The 21,290-nt window shown below is 42.7% G+C and overlaps 1 protein-coding gene across 6 annotated transcripts; it reads left to right on the top strand.

Annotated features, from left to right (window-relative positions):
* The first annotated feature begins 899 nt into the window (after positions 1 to 899).
* stau1.S (staufen double-stranded RNA binding protein 1 S homeolog) lies at positions 900 to 19,712 on the top strand. Of its 6 annotated transcripts, none has more exons than XM_041578293.1 (16): positions 900 to 1,213; positions 5,684 to 5,898; positions 8,591 to 8,715; positions 9,785 to 9,853; positions 10,634 to 10,790; positions 10,987 to 11,125; positions 12,778 to 12,943; positions 13,500 to 13,598; positions 13,683 to 13,895; positions 14,053 to 14,196; positions 14,277 to 14,420; positions 15,293 to 15,368; positions 15,764 to 16,068; positions 17,360 to 17,482; positions 18,584 to 18,669; positions 19,319 to 19,712. In XM_041578293.1, the coding sequence occupies exons 2-16, from the start codon at positions 5,754 to 5,756 to the stop codon at positions 19,404 to 19,406; spliced, it is 2,079 nt and encodes a 692-aa protein (XP_041434227.1). In that variant the 5' UTR covers positions 900 to 1,213; positions 5,684 to 5,753; the 3' UTR covers positions 19,407 to 19,712. The 6 variants fall into 6 exon arrangements, with proteins under 6 accessions (XP_041434227.1, XP_041434228.1, XP_041434225.1 ...); XM_041578291.1 differs by having other exon boundaries at positions 903 to 1,213; positions 5,684 to 5,961; positions 19,319 to 19,709; XM_041578292.1 differs by having other exon boundaries at positions 904 to 1,213; positions 5,684 to 5,961; positions 10,634 to 10,772; positions 19,319 to 19,708.
* Positions 19,713 to 21,290: the final 1,578 nt, after the last annotated feature.

The following is a 21,290-nucleotide window of genomic DNA, read 5'->3' as shown; positions in this document are numbered from 1 at the left end:
AAAAAACCAAATTCTTTGTAAGGTTACATTGTTATTGTTACTTTTTATTAGTCATCTTTCTATTCAGGCCTCTCCTATTCATATTCCAGTCTCTTATTCAAATCAGCGCATGGCTGCTAGGGGAATTTGGACCCTAGCAACCAGATTGATGAAATTGCAAACTGCAGAGCTGCTGAATAAAAAGCTAAATAAGTCAAAAACCACAAATAATAAAAAATAAAGACCAATTGCAAATTGTCTCAGAATATCCCTCTGTAACTGACAGTTAACTCAGAGGTGGCAGTGACATACACTATAGGGAGAACCTAATGAATAAGGAGCATCACACTGTGGAACCCTCAGGCAGTAGTTGGGTCAGAGCTGTGAATGTGAATAGCAGGAGGGCCGCTGCTCTAATGCAGATATATATATATATATATATATATAATACACAACAGCCATGAATATCTTGTAAATGAAATCCTTATAAACGGTGAGTTCTGATGTCATCAGTTATAAACGGTGAGTTCTGATGTCATCAGTTATAAACGGTGAGTTCTGATGTCATTTCTGTCACATGACTCACTGAAACTTGTGTATTATAATAAATAAAGTACCCCCAGTTGCAAAATATGAGGATATTAGAAGTGTTTTTATACGTTAATGAAACTCCTCGGTAACTTATAATATCCTTTTATTCTACAAGAGAGGGTACTTGATTCACTATATATAATAAATAAATATATTGGCTCAGGTACAGTAACCCGTAGTAACCAATAAGATTGTTGCTCTTGAACAAAGGTACGTTCTGATTGGCTGCTGCGGGATGAGAAGCCCTAGGACTAACATTTGCACCTCGGGAGTCCAATGAAAACATTTCAGTCATATTATAAGAGAGACAAAGGCTCAGAGCCGTGGAGACGCCCGTGGATAAGCCGCTCTCATTCCCACACGCCCGTGCCCTTTGCCGCATCTCACACACCTCCGAGCTCTCACTAACTCATGTTATAGCTCCGCCCACTTCTTCATTCTCCAGCCCTAACCCCGCTCCGCCCGTTCGGTGACGTCAGTTCCGGAATCTCCGGCTCTCCATTCTCTTTAGTGTTTGCCGTGTCCGTGTCTCCCCCTCTTCCTCCTTCCGCCGGTCTCCAGGTACCGACTCCCCCCGTTGCACTACATGGACTAGAGTGTGAGCTCCTTCCCTCCCGCACTCAGCAGGGACGAGACCGAGAAGGTGAGGGGCGCGCGGGGCTGGGCGGGGGGAGGGGGCGCCTTCTGGGCAGGGGCTTTGGGAAACGCCGGGGCGTCTGGGAAATGGGAAGTGTCAGGCCTGAATAATAGTCTGTATCTGTTCTACCCACTCCCCTCTCTGTGTTTCACTTTCTACTCCTGACCCCCCCATACCCTTGTGTCCTCTCCCCCCCCCTTCCCTCTTACCCCCATACCCCCTCCCCTTCCGTCTGCCCCTCTTCCCCCCATACCCACTTCCCCTTCCCTCTTCCCCCCCATACCCCCTTCACCCTGCCCCCATACCCCCTTCCCTCTGCCCCCCCATACCCTCTTCCCCCTTCCCTCTTCACCCTGCCCCCATACCCTCTTCCGTCTGCCCCCTCTTCCCCCCATATCTCTGCTCTTCCCTCCCCCATACCCCCTCCCCTATGCCCCCCATACCCTCGGCCCCCATACCCCATTCCCACTGTGCCCTCAAACTCATGACATTTCTCTTTTACCTTCATATCTATTTAATGTGACACCTGTGCCCCCCGTGTATCTATTCACTGCCCCCCCTGCACCGACGTATTACAGGGAGTTGTACTGACAGGTCTTTGGTTGAGCAGCTGGAGGGCTGACGTTCCCAGTAGTGATGTGCAGGGGGGCTGCTCCTGGTTAGTTATTAGCAGAATGGGGACGACAGGCAGGGTCTTTTCTATTTATTGCAATAAAAGTGCAGCATGGGAGGGTCCTGTGACTTTCCATAAAAAAATGCTAATTGTATAATACAAGAGGGCCCGACTTTACTAATGTCACTTCTACTGTTAGTGACGTCCCGTAATGATCTACATCTATAAAGTCATTGTTCCATGGAAAATATAAACATTATATTGATTTATGAGAGAATTTATATTGTTGTATTTAACACACTATTTCTAATGTAACCTTAAAGGAGACATATAGGATACATGAAACAACCCCAAATTTGTAGGCAATCATAAGAAATAGATGGTGTTGCTTTTACATGCTGCTAAAAATTAGTATTATCTTTAAAAATGTCCCCTTTATTGGAGCTCCCTATAGATGTTCTCTGGTCCCAGTTTCAAATGAGGGGTGGGCGTGTCCTAGTAGGAGGCACAGTAGGAAGGGGACAGCCAATCACAGCCCTGCACAGACCGGCTTCAGTTCCCTATCAGGTCCTGCTAGCTGCTGATTGGTTCCTGTCCTACGGTGCAGTGAGCTGAGTGCACAGCCTGGGAATTCAGGGAGCAGGAAGTGGAAGAGAAGGGAGGGATTATTAGGGTTTTTGCAGAAATATTCAATAAATCAGCCTGAAACACTACTTTTTTAAGCACAATTCTTCTATATCTAAATGAGTATAATGCACTGGTACATTCTTATTTTTTACACAAAATGTCTCCTTTAATAATGATAAATATCTGAATAAAACAGGAGGGAGATTTAGACAAACTGATGTCAGTGTCTTGACATCTCCCAACTGAAAGTCTACGGGTAGATCCCCCCCCTGCTATAATATAATAAAGGCAATGGTGTATTTGTACGGTTCCCGTTGCACTTTAAATATTGGTTGATCTACTTACAGCCACGCAAGGACAACCCTTGCCCCCCAATATTTGGGAATACCCTTTTTTGAGGGGTCCCCTACCTACAGATACACATTTCTGTGCAGTATATAAGCTACACCCACATGATGAACGTGTTATGATATAAATTGGAGGCTAGGATATATAACTTCTCTAGCAGTTTTCTGGTTGCTAGGGGTCATAGACCCTATCAACCAGATGACGGTTCCCAAGTAGGGTTGGGTGAATTTTTACAGCTGGTTTTGCCCCGGAAATGACGCCCATAGACTTGTATGGCGGTCAAGTTTGCCCAAGCCTATTCCCAAGCAGTGGTGAGAAATTTGAAAACGGCCCCCAAATTTGCTCCCAAAAAACGATACATGCAAAAGCTGATTTCACGGTATAGGTGCGCCATTACAGGAACCAATAACAACCAATCAGACCTTTGCTTTAGGGGTGTACCAAATCCACTAGCCGAAGCCTGAATCCTTTGTGAAAGTTTCGACCGAATACCGAACAATCCTAATTTACATATGCAAATTAGGGATGGGAAGAGTAAAAAAAATTTAAAATTCCTTGTTTTGTGACAAACAGTCATGCAATTTACCCCCGCCCCTAATTTGCATATGCAAATTAGGATTCCAGTTTGACTGGGAAGAAGGATTCGGCAAAAGACTGAATCATGAACAGAATCCTGGATTCGGTGCATCACTAATTTGCTTTCAGTTTTGATTATTTTGATTTGAGCTCATCAAGAATTATTGCGAATTGATTGTAAAGAAATTGCATATACAGGTATGGGATCCGTTATCCGGAAAGCTCTCAATTACAGAAAGGCCGTCTCCCATAGACTCCATTTTATCCAAATAATCCAATTTTTTTAAAAACGATTTCCTTTTTCTGTGTAATAATAAAACAGTCGCTTGTACTTGATCCCAACTAAGATATAATTAATCCTTATTGGAAGAAAAACCAGCCTATTGGGTTTATTTCATGTTTATATAATTTTCTAGTAGACTTAAAGGACCAGTATGGGTACAGGTATGAGACCTGTTATCCAGAATGCTCGGGACCTAGGGGATTCCAGAAGGAATGGATCTTTTCATAATTTGGATCTTCATGCCTTAAAGGACCAGTAACATAAATTTTTTTTAAAAAAAAAATTCTTTGTATACATTGGAAACAAAAAAAACACCAAGACAAATCAAACGTTAAAATCGCAAAGTCTATATTCGGAAATAACTTAACGAAACTCCGCTTACGCTCCTCTTCAGAAAAGGCGACAGGGCAATGATCCATCATGTGGCGCTTGATTCCTCCTCCCTGGCTATCTCCTATAAGGAAGGCAGGGAGGAGAAATCGAGCGCCGCACAATGGATCACTCAGATTAACTTCATTCCGTTCAGGGGCAGAACAACCGACCCCTGTCTATCACTAGGGAGACAGATTTTAGGCATTTTGACAAAGGGTCTCCACCTGAGATCCCCCCTTTAAAGGGGAAGTTCAACTTTAAAGGAACTCTTCTTATATTATAGGTCATTTTATTCTGCCTAATCCCAAAATGCATCTGAAAATGCAATATTGCCCAATTTTGCCCTTGCCAGATTTCCTTATGAAAAGAATCAGAGTGCTGGAGACGGGGCAGACTGCTTACTATTTATTCAGCACATTACATCTCGGTCGTTTATATTCCTGGCCCACAAACCAAGCTTGGCCTTATGAATTTCCACATTGCTCAGATCCTCTTGTTCCACTTGAAAAGCTTAATGAAGCAATTGCCACCGAGGCCTCTGACTTCAGGCTTTGGGCACCTGATGCAGCGACGTGTTTCATGGTCAATATCCACTGATTTGTTTCTTACCCGATGCCTTTGTTATTGCGCTGGGTCCTGCAGAAACATTGGCACCTGACATTGCACAGGATATTACAGCTGGATGAGAGGCCCTCTTGTGAGATGTGCTATTGAAAAGATGTGGACTTTAGAAGAAGAAATTATATATATTAGAAGCCATAACAGATTTCCCTGCAACCTTGTGCCTTTATATGGTCACAGAACAACCCCTCAGTGACGTCTAATATCCTTATCATTTACAGTAGGGGGTACATTATCCCTTATAATACATGAGTGATACTCAGAGTTCCCTGTATAACTCAGTCTTGTGCCTTTATAGCAAGGATCCTTTGCTCTGGGGTTGCTAACAGTTGTATTTCAGCCACAGATGTTGAGACACTGATAGTTGCTCTCCATGCCTATGTAGCTGACATTTTGTGTGTGGATGAGTGTTTGATTGTATAAGGATGCAGTTGCGTTGTATGTTTCTGCAGGTTCATTTAGACAGGATTTGTAAAAGCATAATGGGACAGAATGTTCTGTTATACAGATAGCTAGAATCTCAGCTGCCATAAAGCAGGACAGGACTGCTGCTTACACTGGGGATCAGATAGGATCTGTGCAGCCACTGGGACAGAATGTTCTGTTATACAGATAGCTAGAATCTCAGCTGCCATAAAGCAGGACAGGACTGCTGCTTACAATGGGGATCAGATAGGATCTGTGCAGCCACTGGGACAGAATGTTCTGTTATACAGATAGCTAGAATCTCAGCTGCCATAAAGCAGGACAGGACTGCTGCTTACAATGGGGATCAGATAGGATCTGTATGTTCATATCAGTTGGTTCTGTGAGATCCAGTTTCCAATGTGTTTAGCTAGAACTGCTGATGTCTAAACGTATCTGTGTCCGTGGTATTACGGCGTTACTACGCTTTCTATTCTGCCCCATTTAAGATGCTTGTTAGGGTCGTGGGGTTTTGGTGTCTTTCTGTCCAGTTCATCTTTGCAGTGACCCTCCTGCTCTCTATTTGTATTGTGTTCATACCCATGTATTTCTATTTTCTCTTCTCTCGCAGGTTACCCAGAATTCACTGCACTGACTCAAACCTGCACTGAAAGCTGTTCTACCTGCAGCACTCGGCTCTAATGGACGTCGCCATGTCTCAAGCTCCGAACTCGCCCGCCGCCCCCCTCTCAGGGAGCCAAATCCTGAACAAGAACCAGCATTCTCCTCATCCCCAGCCTCTGAGTATCCCTTCTACTGCCAGTCTGTTGCCCTCTGAAAATGCAGGTAGACCTCTTCAAAACTCTGCTTTACCCTCTCCATCTGTCACATCCAGCGGTCCAACTGCAGGTAAACCTGAGCCATGTGATTGTTACAATTCATTTCCTAATGTCACTACAACAGGGGAGGCTGAGGGCTACACGGAGTATTTAGTCTGCCGCTGCCAAGCTCTGGAGGACCGTGCCAGGCAAATTACTTTGGTAATAGATCTTGTGTATCAGCAGGTTTATTTGTTGCCCATGTGACTGCACAAGATCTCCTGCCATCACCGCTCTGCATTTGCCACCTAGAATTAGGGATGCACCGAATTCACGATTCGGCCTTTTTCAGCAGGATTCGGATTTGGCCGAATCCTTCTGCCCGGCCGAACCGAATCCTAATTTGCATATGCAAATTACAGGCAGGGAGGGAAAACGCGTGACTTTTTGTCACAAAACAAGGAAGTAAAAAATGGTTTCCCCTTCCCACCCCTAATTTAATATGCAAATTAGGGTTCGGATTCGGTTCAGTATTTGGCCAAATCTTTCATAAAGGACTCAGGGTTCGGCCGAATCCAAAATAGTGGATTCGGTGCATCCCTACCCAGAATGCTTTACATTTTAATAACTTTAAAGGGATTCTGTCATGATCTTTATGGTGTAGCTTTTATTTCTAAATTACACTGCAAATAATTGACTCTACAATATAAAATGTCATTCCTGAACCAGCAAGTGTATTTAGTTGTAATATTGGTGTGTAGGTGCATCTCAGGTCATTTTGCCTGGTCATGTGCTTTCAGAAAGAGCCTGCACTTTAGGATGGAACTGCTTTCTGGCAGGCTGTTGCTTCTCCTATTCAATGTAACTGAATGTGTCTTAGTGGGACCTGGATTTTACTATTGAGTGCTGTTCTTGGATCTATCAGGCAACTGCTGTCTTATGTTAGGGAGCTGCTATCTGGTTACCTTCCCATTGTTCTGTTGTTTGGCTGCTGGGGGGAAAGGGAGGGGGGGTGATATCACTCCAACTTGCAGTACAGCAGTAAAGAGTGATTGAAGTTTATCAGAGCACAAGTCGCATGACTGGGGGCAGCTGGGAAACTGACAATATGTTCAGCCCCATGTCCGATTTCAAAATTAAATATAAAAAAAAATCTGTGTGCTCTTTTGAAAAATGGATTTCAGTGCAAAATTCTGCTGGAGCAGCACTATTATCTGATATGTTTTGAAAAAAAACATGGTTTCCCATGACAGTATCCCTTCAGAGTAGTGACGGGAGCATTTATTCTGCCGTTGGAGTGATGTGTAACATAATAGCTAGAACACTACCTCCTGCTTTTCAGCTCTCTTGGTTTCCACTACATTTTTGGCTAACTATATTAGTTATTATTTTTTTATTTTGCACAGCCTATTTATTTACCCAGTTTTTATTTTTACACTGAACTGTTCCTTTAAAGCAGAAAGAAGGGTAAAAAGAAATCTCTGGGTGGTGCCAAGTTGTAAGTCGGGTATCACAGGCTGCTGCTCCTCCAGCCCCCGGGGGTTATGGTCTTCCAGGTGTCCCACCCATAGAGCTTAGGCAAAGTCATGCATAGGACTGAGCTTTCTGTACTCGTAGGATAGGGACATCTGGGAGTATAAAAGAAGTTGTTGGTGCTCCGCAAACAGTACCCCAGGCTGGTGCCTTTTCCAAGAAGAGAGAGTGCCGGCCTGGGGTAGCAGGTAAACTGACAACTTGGCAACCATTAGTATTTTTTACCTTTCCTTCTCCTTTAAAGGGCGTGTAAAGGCAAAAAGATAAAATCCAATTTTTACTTTCTTTAATGAAAAAGAAACCTATCTCCAATATACTTTAATTAAAAAATGTGTACTGTTTTTATAAGAAACCTGACTGTATGCAGTGAAATTCTCCCTTCATTTACTGCTGTGGATAGGAATTGTCAGACGGTCCCTAACTGCTCTGCAGGGAAACAATCATACTTATGAACAGCAGGGGGAGCCCCCGCCTTACTTCCCAGCCATGCAGAACTCAAGCAGCTTTGTTTGTTTCCCTGTAGAGCAGTCGGCGACTGTGTAGAGATTTGTATTGGATTTTATTTTTGCCTTTACATCCCCTTTACTGTTTCCAACTCCAGCTGCAGGGACAAAGATCATGGAGCCAGATTTAAACAGATAAACTGGGATTCTATTTGGAGGATTATTTTGCTGCAGCCACTGGTTCTGCAGAGTTGGAGAAAGTTTATATTAAACAATACAAAAACTATAAAATCCACATTAGATTACATGACAACACAGGACCCAGTGCAGTCTGTATATTCTGATTATTAATCAGTCTTGTGTATCGGCTTCTGGCAGATATTATTTGACTTGTGCTGTTTTGATAATTTATGACGATCCCTAAGCAGCCCAGACCACACTGAGCATGTGCACAGTCTTGGTCTTGCAAAGATGTATAACAAAGTTACAAGATGGTGACCCCTGTAGCCAACTTTGAAAGCATAAATCATTTGTTTGATTAGGCTTGTGGTGCAGTAAGTTCATGTTTATGTTAATTATACAAAATACAGCATTTCTAGCCTTATTCTATTTTACACTTTACTTCCCCTTTAAAGTACCAATTTGATATCACATGTATTTATGTTTAATCCTATGTAATCGACTGTAAACATTGAACTTTTCTCGTTGCTCACTAATTGTCGGTATTGTGCCTGTTTTTTTCAGTTTCTTCTAACATGGCAAACCCCAAAGAGAAAACCCCCATGTGTCTTGTGAATGAGTTAGCCCGTTTCAACAAAATTCAGCCCTTGTATAAACTGCTGAGTGAAAAAGGTCCGGCTCATTCAAAGGTAAGTCTCACGCCTGTTCCCCTGTTTGTATTGTGCAAAGATGGCCGCTTTGGCGGTGGGATCTCTACTCCATGGGTCGTATGTTTTAATGATTGTTACAACTGTCCCCCTGAAACTCCCAGCTAAGGATGATGGGAGCTGGAGCCACAGGTTATTACTAGTAGAGTAGTAGGAAAGAATACACATCCACACATTGTAATATGAATATTGACTGAGTGTAATTAGCAGCCAGTAGCAGTGATTTGTATCTTAAAGGAGAACGAAAGCTAATGAAGCAGTTTATTGCCAATAGATTAGGCACAATAGTACAAGCTATAACACTTTATTCTGCAGAATGCATTACCATACCTGAGTAAACCGCTCTGAAGTGTTCTCTGTTTGTTTAGGATAGCAGCTGCCATATTAGCTTGGTGTGACATCACTTCCTGCCTGAGTCTCTCCCTGCTCACTCTGGGCTCAGATTACAGCAGGGGGAGAGAGGAGCAAACTGAGCATGCTCAAGCCCTAGCCCTGGAGGTTTCAGCTGAAAACAGGAAGTCTGATACAGAAGCCCATGAGTACACAATAGAAGGAAAGAAATGTGCTGTTTCTTTGGCAGAGGACTCAGAGCAGCATTACTTTGAGGGTTTACTGGTTTATTTATATAGACCTTTCCTGTACCTTTAAGTACTACAATTAGTTCATAATCCCTGGGGGACAGTGAAGATCAGCAGACGCCTGGGACGGGGTAACTGCCCTGGGAGTAATCTTCTACTCTGTACCATGGATATACAGGCGTGTGTTGTTGCAGACCGTCTTACTCATTGTGTACAATTTACATGTATGTAAAGAAGCACAACACCTGCTCTGTATGGCAGCTCCCACTCATGTATTCATGCAAAGAATAAATGTTCTGTGCTCCAAACATTCTCCACCATAACTGCAATGGTTCATGGTCTCCCCTGCAGGTCATGCTCAGGTGCTGCCATTGCTCATGTTGGGGTCTGTGTATACGCCCCCCCCCATTATTTGGGATTGGCTATTTATTTATTTAAGGAGAGCGTTTGACTCCTTGTCTCCTGCTTCCCAGGTCATTCCGCTAGGACGGTGGCAGGATTACAGCCTTCTTGAGAGAGTGGGAGAAGATCGCCCAAGACAAGTGGGTAATATTTATTATCAGTATATTTTATCCATTAACTCGTAGATTTTGGGATTTGGCTCCCTCCCCCTCTTTGCAAGAATGTGCCGCTCTCAGCAGTACATCTTATTGTGTGCCCAGAACATTCCTTCTCTGTATATTTGTATTTATACATATGGGAAGGAGGTGCCATATTGTTTCCCTTAGACAGTACAGTATGAGGGTATAACTTATTGTGTGCCCAGAACATTCCTTCTCTGTATATTTGTATTTATACATATGGGAAGGAGGTGCCATATTGTTTCCCTTAGACAGTACAGTATGAGGGTATAACTTATTGTGTGCCCAGAACATTCCTTCTCTGTATATTTGTATTTATACATATGGGAGGTGCCATATTGTTTCCCTTAGACAGTACAGTATGAGGGTATAGCTTATTGTGTGCCCAGAACATTCCTTCTCTGTATATTTGTATTTATACATATGGGAAGGAGGTGCCATATTGATTCCCTTAGACAGTACAGTATGAGGGTATAGCTTATTGTGTGCCCAGAACATTCCTTCTCTGTATATTTGTATTTATACATATGGGAAGGAGGTGCCATATTGATTCCCTTAGACAGTACAGTATGAGGGTATAGCTTATTGTGTGCCCAGAACATTCCTTCTCTGTATATTTGTATTTATATTTATAAATATGGTGCCATTTTTATACATATATTAGTCAGAGCTGCCATACTGGTTGCCCCCAACATATTAAGCAGAATTGTTGCATAACTGTATCTCTCTCTCTCTCTCTAGATGTTCACAGTGCAGCTCACTCTAGGGGACCAGTACTGGGAGGCCGAAGGGACGAGTATTAAAAAAGCTCAACATGCAGCTGCTGCCAAAGCCTTGGAAGGGACAAAGTACCCGAAGCCTACAGTCCGCCCTGTCTGTGGTGAGAGAAAATACCCAGGTAGAAGTTTACAGCCTGATACGGGATGTAAACATGTCCTGCTCCCTCTTTCCCATGATCCTTCTGTCTAAGGCATAAAGCATATGGGGGGCCCAAACAAGTGGTTAAGCCTCAGTGGGGGGTCCAGTTATCTAAACGAGGGGTTAGATTATCTAAACTGGGGTCTTTGATTTGTGGATTGTTTTTCCCTTCGCAGACAGCATCACGCCAACGGTTGAACTGAACGCTCTGTGCATGAAACTAGGAAGGAAACCCGTATACAAACCTTTAGATCCCTACACTGGGGTGCGCTCGGCTTATAACTACAATATGCGAGGAGGCGGCTACCCCCCACGGTACGTCTGTGCATGAGCTTTCCCTTGTGTGTATTTGTGTTATGTGTATTTGTGTTATGTGTATTTGTGTTATGTGTTATAAGTTATGTGACTCTTATATGGGCTACATGGGTGTGTGCAAGTCTCATGTACAGTAAGTTGTGACTCCACTCAGTCCTGTCCCAGCCTCATGGTGACATAAAGCAGCTGTTGTTGGTACAACCAATGGGTATTTTACACCCTAACAATGCAGCCGGCTTGGACTTCTTTAGATCCCGAACAACCACGTGTCCCAAACATCACTCCACACCAGGCAACATTAGATCCCGACCAACCACAAGTCCCAAACATCACTCCACACCAGGCAACATTAGATCCCGACCAACCACAAGCCCCAAACATCACTCCACACCAGGCAACATTAGATCCCGACCAACCACAAGCCCCAAACATCACTCCACACCAGGCAACATTAGATCCCGACCAACCACAAGCCCCAAACATCACTCCACACCAGGCAACATTAGATCTCGACCAACCACAAGCCCCAAACATCACTCCACACCAGGCAACATTAGATTCCGACCAACCACAAGCCCCAAACATCACTCCACACCAGGCAACATTAGATCCCGACCAACCACAAGCCCCAAACATCACTCCACACCAGGCAACATTAGATCCCGACCAACCACAAGCCCCAAACATCACTCCACACCAGGCAACATTAGATCTCGACCAACCACAAGCCCCAAACATCACTCCACACCAGGCAACATTAGATTCCGACCAACCACAAGTCCCAAACATCACTCCACACCAGGCAACATTAGATCCCGACCAACCACAAGCCCCAAACATCACTCCACACCAGGCAACATTAGATTCCGACCAACCACAAGTCCCAAACATCACTCCACACCAGGCAACATTAGATCCTGACCAATCACAAGCCCCAAACATCACTCCACACCAGGCAACATTAGATCCTGACCATGCACCAAACATCACTCCACACCAGGCAACATTAGATCCTGACCAACCACAAGCCCCAAACATCACTCCACACCAGGCAACATTAGATCCCGACCAACCACAAGCCCCAAACATCACTCCACACCAGGCAACATTAGATCCCGACCAACCACAAGCCCCAAACATCACTCCACACCAGGCAACATTAGATCTCGACCAACCACAAGCCCCAAACATCACTCCACACCAGGCAACATTAGATTCCGACCAACCACAAGTCCCAAACATCACTCCACACCAGGCAACATTAGATTCCGACCAACCACAAGCCCCAAACATCACTCCACACCAGGCAACATTAGATTCCGACCAACCACAAGTCCCAAACATCACTCCACACCAGGCAACATTAGATCCTGACCATGCACCAAACATCACTCCACACCAGGCAACATTAGATCCTGACCAACCACAAGCCCCAAACATCACTCCACACCAGGCAACATGCTGTCCCTCCAAGCCCCATTAGATCCCAACCAGTTGGAAGTCCTGACTATGAAGAAACCTTGTCCTCTATCTGATCCCACTAGACGTCAATGCAGTAACAACTCTGCGAGTAACATTTACTGGATTTGGCACATTGTGTGGGGGATACTTGGCACCTTTTCATTTTCTACGTGTTTTGTCTTCACCCAAAGGTACTTCTACCCGTTCCCTGTGGCTCCCATCCTCTACCAAGTGGAACTGTCCGTGGGAGGGCAGCAATTCCACGGGAAAGGGAGGACAAGACAAGCCGCCAAGCACGATGCTGCAGCCAAAGCACTAAAGAGCCTCCAACACGAGCCTCTCCCTGACAAACCTGTGGTAGGGGCTCACTTGCAGTTTTTGTCTGTTTCTGTCACTTTTATTTGTCCAGACATACAAGCCCTTTATATATCCCCTCTCCACGTCTGACAGCAGCATCAGCTCTCCAGCCTTTCCAACAGCATCAGCTTCCATTAATAAGACTAAGGTGGGCTTAGGGAAAGGCTTGGAAAATGGCTGAGCCTGAAGACCTTTTAGGGCTTGATTGGATGATCTAACAGTATTTTCATATATCGCCAACCTTATAATGAGCCGGGAGTGGGGTCCTGGAGAAATGTTGGAGTTCAAAGATGGGGGCTTGAACTGAAAGCTTCTGTTCTACCTCATTTCTGTACCAACATCATGAGAAGCCGCACTTTTACTACTAGTTTTACTACTAGTCATAGCTGTGCCTAATGGCTTGTGCTTTAAAGTCTAAGTCTTAATCGAAGTACAGAACTGTGCTCCTGTGTATGATCCTTCTTGCTCAAAGTGATGAATGAGTCTATGTAATGTTCTAACAATATTCATAAATTTTGTCGTTTTTTTTTTTTTTTGTTTTTTAATTGCCCTTCAGGTGAACGGGACATTGGCCGATGAAGAAAATCTAAATAAGTCTGAAATAAGCCAAGTGTTTGAAATTGCACTTAAACGGAACATGTCTGTGAATTTTGAGGTACCGGTACCTTTTTTTTTCCCTTACTGGGCGCCATTAAACTCTGTACAGTCTCCGGTCATTCAATATCCTCCCTCATTCCAGGTAACCAAGGAAACTGGCCCTCCCCACATGAAGAGTTTTGTAACTAAAGTCATAGTTGGTGAATTTCTGGGCAATGGCGAAGGAAAGAGCAAAAAGATATCGAAGAAGAATGCGGCTATAGCCGTGCTAGAGGAGCTCCGCAAACTGCCCTCACTTCCGACAGTTGAGAAAATGAAGCCAAAAATCAAAAAGAAAACAAAGTCCATCGTAAAGGTAAGCGACACCTTGGCCCCAGCAAGAAACAGGGCAGCGTTTGCTCCTTTTGTTTATATGTATGAGTGGGAGCTGCCATATTGCATCGTATATAGGAAGTTTAGCTTCGTTAGATGTTTAATGCGTTTGTTATATTTAACCCCTCTTATTCGTACAGCTTCCTACTAGTCCTGAATATGGGCAAGGGATGAACCCAATCAGCAGGCTGGCACAGATTCAGCAAGCCAAGAAAGATAAAGAACCCGAATATATTCTGATCACAGAGAGGGGTCTCCCGAGGCGCAGAGAGTTTGTCATGCAGGTAAATAACGTCTCCTTTCTGTCCTTCCCACCCGTTGGCTCCTCCCGCCCTGTTCGCTGAATTCTTAATGCCGATTGCAGGTTAAAGTAGGAAATCATACGGCTGAAGGCACGGGCACTAACAAGAAAGTCGCCAAAAGGAACGCTGCTGAAAATATGTTGGAACTCCTAGGATTTAAAGTCCCTCCACCTCCCCCGAAACCTGCACTCAAGACAGAAGAAAAGGTAAGTGCCACCTGGTGCCAGATATATATATAATGTTTTTAAAAACTAGTGGTGAGCACAACTTTCCCTTGTTTGTTTTATATATATATATATATATATATATATATATATATATATATATATATATATATATATATATATATATATATATATATATATATATATATATATATATATATATATATATATATATTGGGCGGGGGTGCAATGAGGGTGTGACCACAAAATACATATAGACAAATACAAGAGTCCTCTGCACTCAACCCATTATCAATATATTTAAGACATTTTGTGCATACAGCTACTAAAAAATGCCTTACCCTTTAAACAAAACAGGGATTGTTTGTCCATATATTGCAATATATTTAAGCTGCCAACTACGTCAAAGTCATCCCATATCTGGCCAGTCCTATGCTCAATTTTATCTGATTCATTAAGAATTCTATTGCTTCATTATACATTTTATAAAAGGGACGAATACGTTTTACCTGCAACTTACTAGCTGCTTTCAAAGTAAAACTCCCAAACTTGGCTGCCCTTTTATTAGACACCAGTGGGATCACCTGACTATAGTTGGAGGGGGGTATTTGTCTATATATATATATATATATATATATATGTATGTATGTATGTATGTATGTATGTATGTATATATATATATATATATGTATATGTGTGTGTGTATATATGTGTATGTATATATATGTGTGTATGTATATATATATATGTGTGTATATATGTGTATGTATATATATGTGTGTATATATGTGTATGTATATATATATATATATATATATGTATGTGTGTGTGTGTGTGTGTGTGTGTGTGTGTGTATGTATGTTTATGGCAACCCATATTTTTTTTATTTGTAGCTCCCTGTAAGGAAACCAGGAGATGGAAGGAAAGTGACCTTTTATGAGCCCGGATCAGGAGAAGATACTGCTAACAGTAAGTTCACACTTCTGAGAAACACAGTTTCCATTTTTAAGGAGAACTAAAGCCTAACTAAAGGAGTAGGTAGAAATGTTGTACATGATGTTTTGTGCTTCTGTACCAGCCCAAGGCAACCACAGTCCTTTAGCAGTAAAGATCTGTGTCTCCAAAGATGCCCCAGTAGCTCCCCATCTTCTTTTCTGCCGATTCACAGCACATGCTCTGTGCTGCTGTCACTTACTGAGCTTAGGGACCCACTCACAATATACAGTACACATAGAATAGAAATGTCACAATATAAGGCTGATTAGTAATTAATACACATAATTACTACATGGCAGCCCAATGTAGTGCTTTGATGTTATTTCTATACCTCCCACATTCATTATTATGCCCCTCCTCTCTTACAGATCACAAAGATGACGAGTTCCGGATGCCTTTTCACAGCCATCAGCAGCTTCCTGCGGGAATTCTCCCTATGGTCCCTGAGGTTGCACAAGCGGTGGGGGTTAATCAAGGACTTCACACCAAAGACTTTAACAGGGTGGCCCCCAACCCAGCCAAGGCAACGGTGACGGCCATGATAGCGAGAGAGCTGCTGTATGCCGGCATCTCACCCACGGCTGACGCCATTCTGAAGAATAACAACACTGCCGGGCCATTTACTCGGCCCTCTGAGCAATTAAATTACCTGTCTAGAGTCCAAGAATTAGAGGTAAAAAAGCCCAATGTATGCAGCATAAGCAAACTGCAGGACTACAACTCCCAGCATTGTGGCTAGGAAATGCTTAGCATGGAAAGCTTACATACTGCAAGAGCTATAGAGCCTCTATATAGCACCTTAAAGGGTTTGTTCACCTTTAAATTAACTGTTCGTATGATATAGAGAGGGAAATTATGAAACAATTTCCAATTGGTTTTGATTTTTTATCATTTGTGGTTTTTCAGTTATTTAGCTTTTTGTTCAGCAGCTCTCCAGTTTGCAGTTTCAGCAATCGGGTTGCTAGTGTCCAAATTACCGTATAGCAACTGTTTTGATTTGAATAAGAGACTGGAATATGAATAGGAGAGGCCTGAATAGAAAGATGAGGCATAAAAAGAAGCACTAACAATACATTTGTAGCTTTATGGAGCATTTGTTTTTAGATGGGGTCAGCAACTCCAATTTGAAAGCTGGAGTCAGAAGAAGAAGGCAAATAACTAAAAAAATAAATAAATAATGAAAACCAATTAGCTTAGCATTAGGCATTCTAGAACATACTGAAAGGGGAACCCCCTTAAATATATCTAATGTGGATTTTATAGTTTTTGTATTGTTTTGTATTGTTTAATATAAACTTTCTCCTACAAAATAATCCTCCAAATAGAATCCCAGTTTATCTGTTTAAATCTGGCTCCATGATCTTTGTCCCTGCAGCTGGAGTTGGGAACAGTAAAGGGGATGTAAAGGCAAAAATAAAATCCAATACAAATCTCTACACAGTCGCCGACTGCTCTACAGGGAAACAAACAAAGCTGCTTGAGTTCTGCATGGCTGGGAAGTAAGGCGGGGGCTCCCCCTGCTGTTCATAAGTATGATTGTTTCCCTGCAGAGCAGTTAGGGACCGTCTGACAATTCCTATCCACAGCAGTAAATGAAGGGAGAATTTCACTACATACAGTCAGGGTTAGATAGGTTTCTTTTTCATTAAAGAAAGGAAAAATGGGATTTTACCTTTTTGCCTTTACACGCCCTTAAAGTGGACAGTTATCTACACTCTTTATGATTTGGCCTTCACTATTGGCCCAGGGCAGATCTGAGCCCCTGAATATGCCCCCTTCAGCTCCCCTCCAATCTTCACAGCACATGCGTAGGGACCCCCTTCCAATATACTGTATATATACAAGATGGGGGGCTGCTTTGGGCCAGAACAGTCAGGATCCGTACACTGTATTTAAAATATTCTTGGCTTTTGTTCTTCTTATTAAGCATTTTTTTTGTTGTTTTACTGTTCTTCTTTTAATAGGTTGAATATAAAGACTTCCCGAAGAATAATAAAAACGAGTTTGTCTCTCTCATAAACTGTTCCTCTCAGCCGCCATTAATCAGCCACGGCATCTGCAAGGACCTGGAGTCCTGCCACGATATGGTACGAACTGTTCCGCTCCATTAAATTAGCTGAGCCTGTAACATAGGATCCTGTGTTGGGCTATAGAAGTCTGCAGCCCTCCAGCTGTTGTGCCGTATGCTTTGCCCCCTGCGAGGGAATTATAGTCCATATTTCTATACCCCAACTCCTAACCTGGGAAATAAAATGCATTGGTTCCCATGTATCAGGCAGAAGTGGAAATGTAAACACTGTGTTATTGGTAATAAGAGGTAGGGATAATCCCAACAAATAAACAATCTCTTAGTTTTGTTGAGCCCATGTAGTGCCCCCCTGCAGGCCCCCTGTTGTTAAATCCAAGTGCCGTGTTCTTGCCCATCTCACACTAAGGGGCAAATTCACTAAAGGACGAAGCGCCTAACGCTAGCGTTAATTCGCCAGCCTAGCGCATCTTCGTTAATTCGCCGATTCACTAACGTACGCTGGCGGAAATTCGCTAGTGTTACTTCGCACCCTTACGCCTGGCGAATTTGCGCAATGGACGTAACTTGGCAAATTCACTGACGCGCGATATATTCTGATATATATATATATATATATGTTGCCTTTTACGCCAGACTTCCTTCGCCACCTCAGACCAGGCGAAGTGCAATAGAGTAGATAGGGATTGCTTCAAAAAAAAGTTAAAAAATTTTCTAAGTTCCAAAAAACGCTTGCGTTTTTTCATGTTTTATGGGTGATAGGCTGAAAAAGATCGAAAAAATTTTTGGGGCTCCCCTCCTTCCCCCCTACATTTCCTAACTCATGGCAACTTAACTATACAGTGGGCACATGTGTAGGGCAAAATAAACATTTTATTTGCGGTTTTGAAGGTTTCCCAGGCTTGTGTAGTGCTGCTACATATTCCTCCATTGTAACTTCAATTTTGCGCCGTATGCAAATTAACTATCGCTAGCGTAACTTCGATTTGCTTGGCGAATTAACACTAGTGCAACTTCGCAACCTTACGCTTCCCGAGTGCAACTTAGAATTTTAGTGAATTTGTGAAGCACTGGCGAAAATACGCCTGGCGAAGCGGACGCTGGCGCAACAACGAATCTTAGTGAATGTCCCACTTAATCTTTTCCATGTTTTCCCTTTAAGGCTGCGTTGAACATCTTGAAATTGCTGTCGGAGCTCGACCAACATAACGCGGAGATGCCCAGAACAGGGAATGGACCAATGTCAGTGTGAGTTCTGCTGGTTTATTCGCTTTTATTCACATAATCCTGACTCTGTTGTGTCGTCCGACCCAGTGTTCTGTTTCCAGCTTCACCGGGATTTTATAATGAATATCAAAAAATTTAATTAAATGAGGCTGTATGTTCTCCTTAAATAGACTTTTTTTGATTGTTCCGCACCAGATTCAGCCTTTTTCAGCAGCATTCGGATTCAGCCGTATCCAAGTCCTCATTTGCATATGCAAATGAGGGGTGGGTGAAGGAAATCATGTGACTTTGTCACAAAACAAGGAAGTAAAAAAAAATGGTTTCCCCTTCCTACCCCTAATTTGCATATGCAAAATAGGATTCGGTATTTGGCCGAATCTTTTGCGAAGGATTCGGGGGTAATATAATCCCCTATCTCCCTAGAAGGTATAGGAAGCCATTGTGACTTACAGCTGTACCTAAATATGGCTCCCAGCCCTGGATACTTGCTGTTGTATCGCAGCAGTTGCCAAACTGGATGCTGCATTTTTGGTTTTCCAGCCTCTAACATCACCCACAATGCACCTAAATTCAGCCATTTCCAGGCAAACTGGGTGATGATTAACTCTTTATCGTGTCACTAGGATTGGCAGCTGCTCATCGTATAAACCTTGTTGTTCTTCTTCTGCAGATGTGTCAAACCCGAAATAGAACGTGATCCTCTCCTGAAACCGGCCAACTCAAACACCTTGGGACAAACACTGGACAGTACAGCCTGATACAGGCCCACGACTGAGCCCCATCCTAAAAGCACCATAGAAAATCAAAGCGGCTTGTCACTTAGTGCTTCCGCTGTCTCTCATCCTCTCTCGGCACGGTCTTCCCAGAGAGAAGGGATCGACTGGCTGTTTCTGAACCGGCATCGTTAGCGGAGGTCCTCCATAATGCACATACCTGTTAATGGCACTGCTTATGGCATGATGGAAGACCTCTGCTTGCCAATATGGCTTAAAGGATAAGTAAACCTTTAAAATAAGTGTAACATTGATGAGTGCTATTCTAAGCACTTTGGCAATGTACATTTCATTATTTTTTTTTTTTTTAATTCCAAGATATTAAGGGATACATGTACTGTTAATATGAATGAATTATGTTACAACAGCGCCACCTGCTGGTCAGTGTCCCAACAGTCTGACCAGCAAGTAGTCAAGGAAGTTGTCAGGAGAAAGAAAGAGACTGATGTTCTTCTGCTTAGGGAAACAATTAGAAACCTTTATCAAATCTTTCCTAAGCAGAAGAACATCAGAGCAGCCTCTTTCTTTCTCCTGACAACTTCCTTGACTACTTGCTGGTCAGACTGGTGGGAAACTGACCAGCAGGTGGCGCTGTTGTAACAAAATTCATTTATATTAAAGGATAAGTAAGCCTTTAAAATAAGTGAATGTAAAATTGATGAGGGTGCTATTCTTAGCACTTTCGTCATTTACATTCATCATTTATTTTTTTTGTATTCCAAGATATTAAGGGATACATGTGCTGTTAATATGAATGAATGTTACAACAGCGCCACCTGCTGGTCAGTTTCCCACCAGTCTGACCACCAAGTAGTCAAGGAAGTTGTCAGGAGAAAGAAAGAGGCTGCTCTGATGTTCTTCTGCTTAGGAAAGATTTGAAAAAGGTTTTAATTTTATTCCTAAGCAGAAGAACATCAGAGCAGCCTCTTTCTTTCTCCTGACAACTTCCTTGACTACTTGCTGGTCAGACTGGTGGGAAACTGACCAGCAGGTGGCGCTGTTGTAACATTAATTCATATTAACATTACCTATTTCCCTAACATAATTCATTTATATTAACAGTACATCCCTTAATATCTTGGAATTAAAAAAATAAAATAAAATGTACATTACCAAAGTTCTTAGACAAGCACACGCATCAATTTTACATTCGCTTATTTTAAAGGTTTACTTATCCTTTAAGTTGGCCATGGACGCGCCGATAATATGGTAGGAAACTCATTTCCGTACGATATTCGGTGGGAGATGAGCCGACTGATATCTGCTAAAGACTTGGATATCGGTCAATCGTACTGGACGGAAAATTTTGATTGGGCGCCGAATATCGGCCATTGTTAGAGCTTAAATGGTCAGATACAGGTAGAATTCTATTGTTTCTGTCTGTATATCTGACTATTCAGCTCTACACGTGTGTATTGAAATTAACGATGTTTCCCGGAAAGATCGTAATTATTACGTCTATGGCCACCTATAGAGTCAATGTGGCTGTTCAGAAACAGCTGGAAATGCAACAGGTATTCCTAATGGATATTTAGTCCAGAGACTTCATTATATACGATATTGGTTAATTAATTGCAGCCTACAACCGTCGATACATTTCATGAAGTGATCCGATCATATCCGTGCGTGTGGTTCTATATACGCACAGTTTCTCTTGTTTTATACGTTGTTCCTTATAAAGTTGCGCCCTACGCTTGGAAAACGAAAGGGAGGGACAAAAAAACTTCGAATTAGAAGAATAACCGCAGTAGTTAAGGTTTTCATTTTTTTTTTTAGGAATATTTTATAAATTGTATTTTTATTTCTTTTGCGTGTAAGTGAAACCCACGCGAGTTTTGTTTGTTGTGCGGCACGCGGGCTTTATACGGC

This window comes from Xenopus laevis, chromosome 9_10S, assembly GCF_017654675.1.
Source record: "Xenopus laevis strain J_2021 chromosome 9_10S, Xenopus_laevis_v10.1, whole genome shotgun sequence".
NCBI classification, from domain to species: Eukaryota; Metazoa; Chordata; class Amphibia; order Anura; family Pipidae; genus Xenopus; species Xenopus laevis.
The sequence above is the reverse complement of the archived record's forward strand: the minus strand, read 5'-3'. Positions and strand labels throughout refer to the sequence as shown.

Excerpts from the sequence above, each read along its gene's own strand:
- stau1.S (XM_041578291.1), top strand. The coding sequence starts at position 5,754 with ATGGACGTCGCCATGTCTCAAGCTCCGAACTCGCCCGCCGCCCCCCTC. Across the intron at positions 8,716-9,784 it reads AAGGTCCGGCTCATTCAAAG|GTCATTCCGCTAGGACGGTG; the intron begins GTAAGTCTCACG and ends CCTGCTTCCCAG. Across the intron at positions 15,369-15,763 it reads AGGAGAAGATACTGCTAACA|ATCACAAAGATGACGAGTTC; the intron begins GTAAGTTCACAC and ends CCTCTCTTACAG.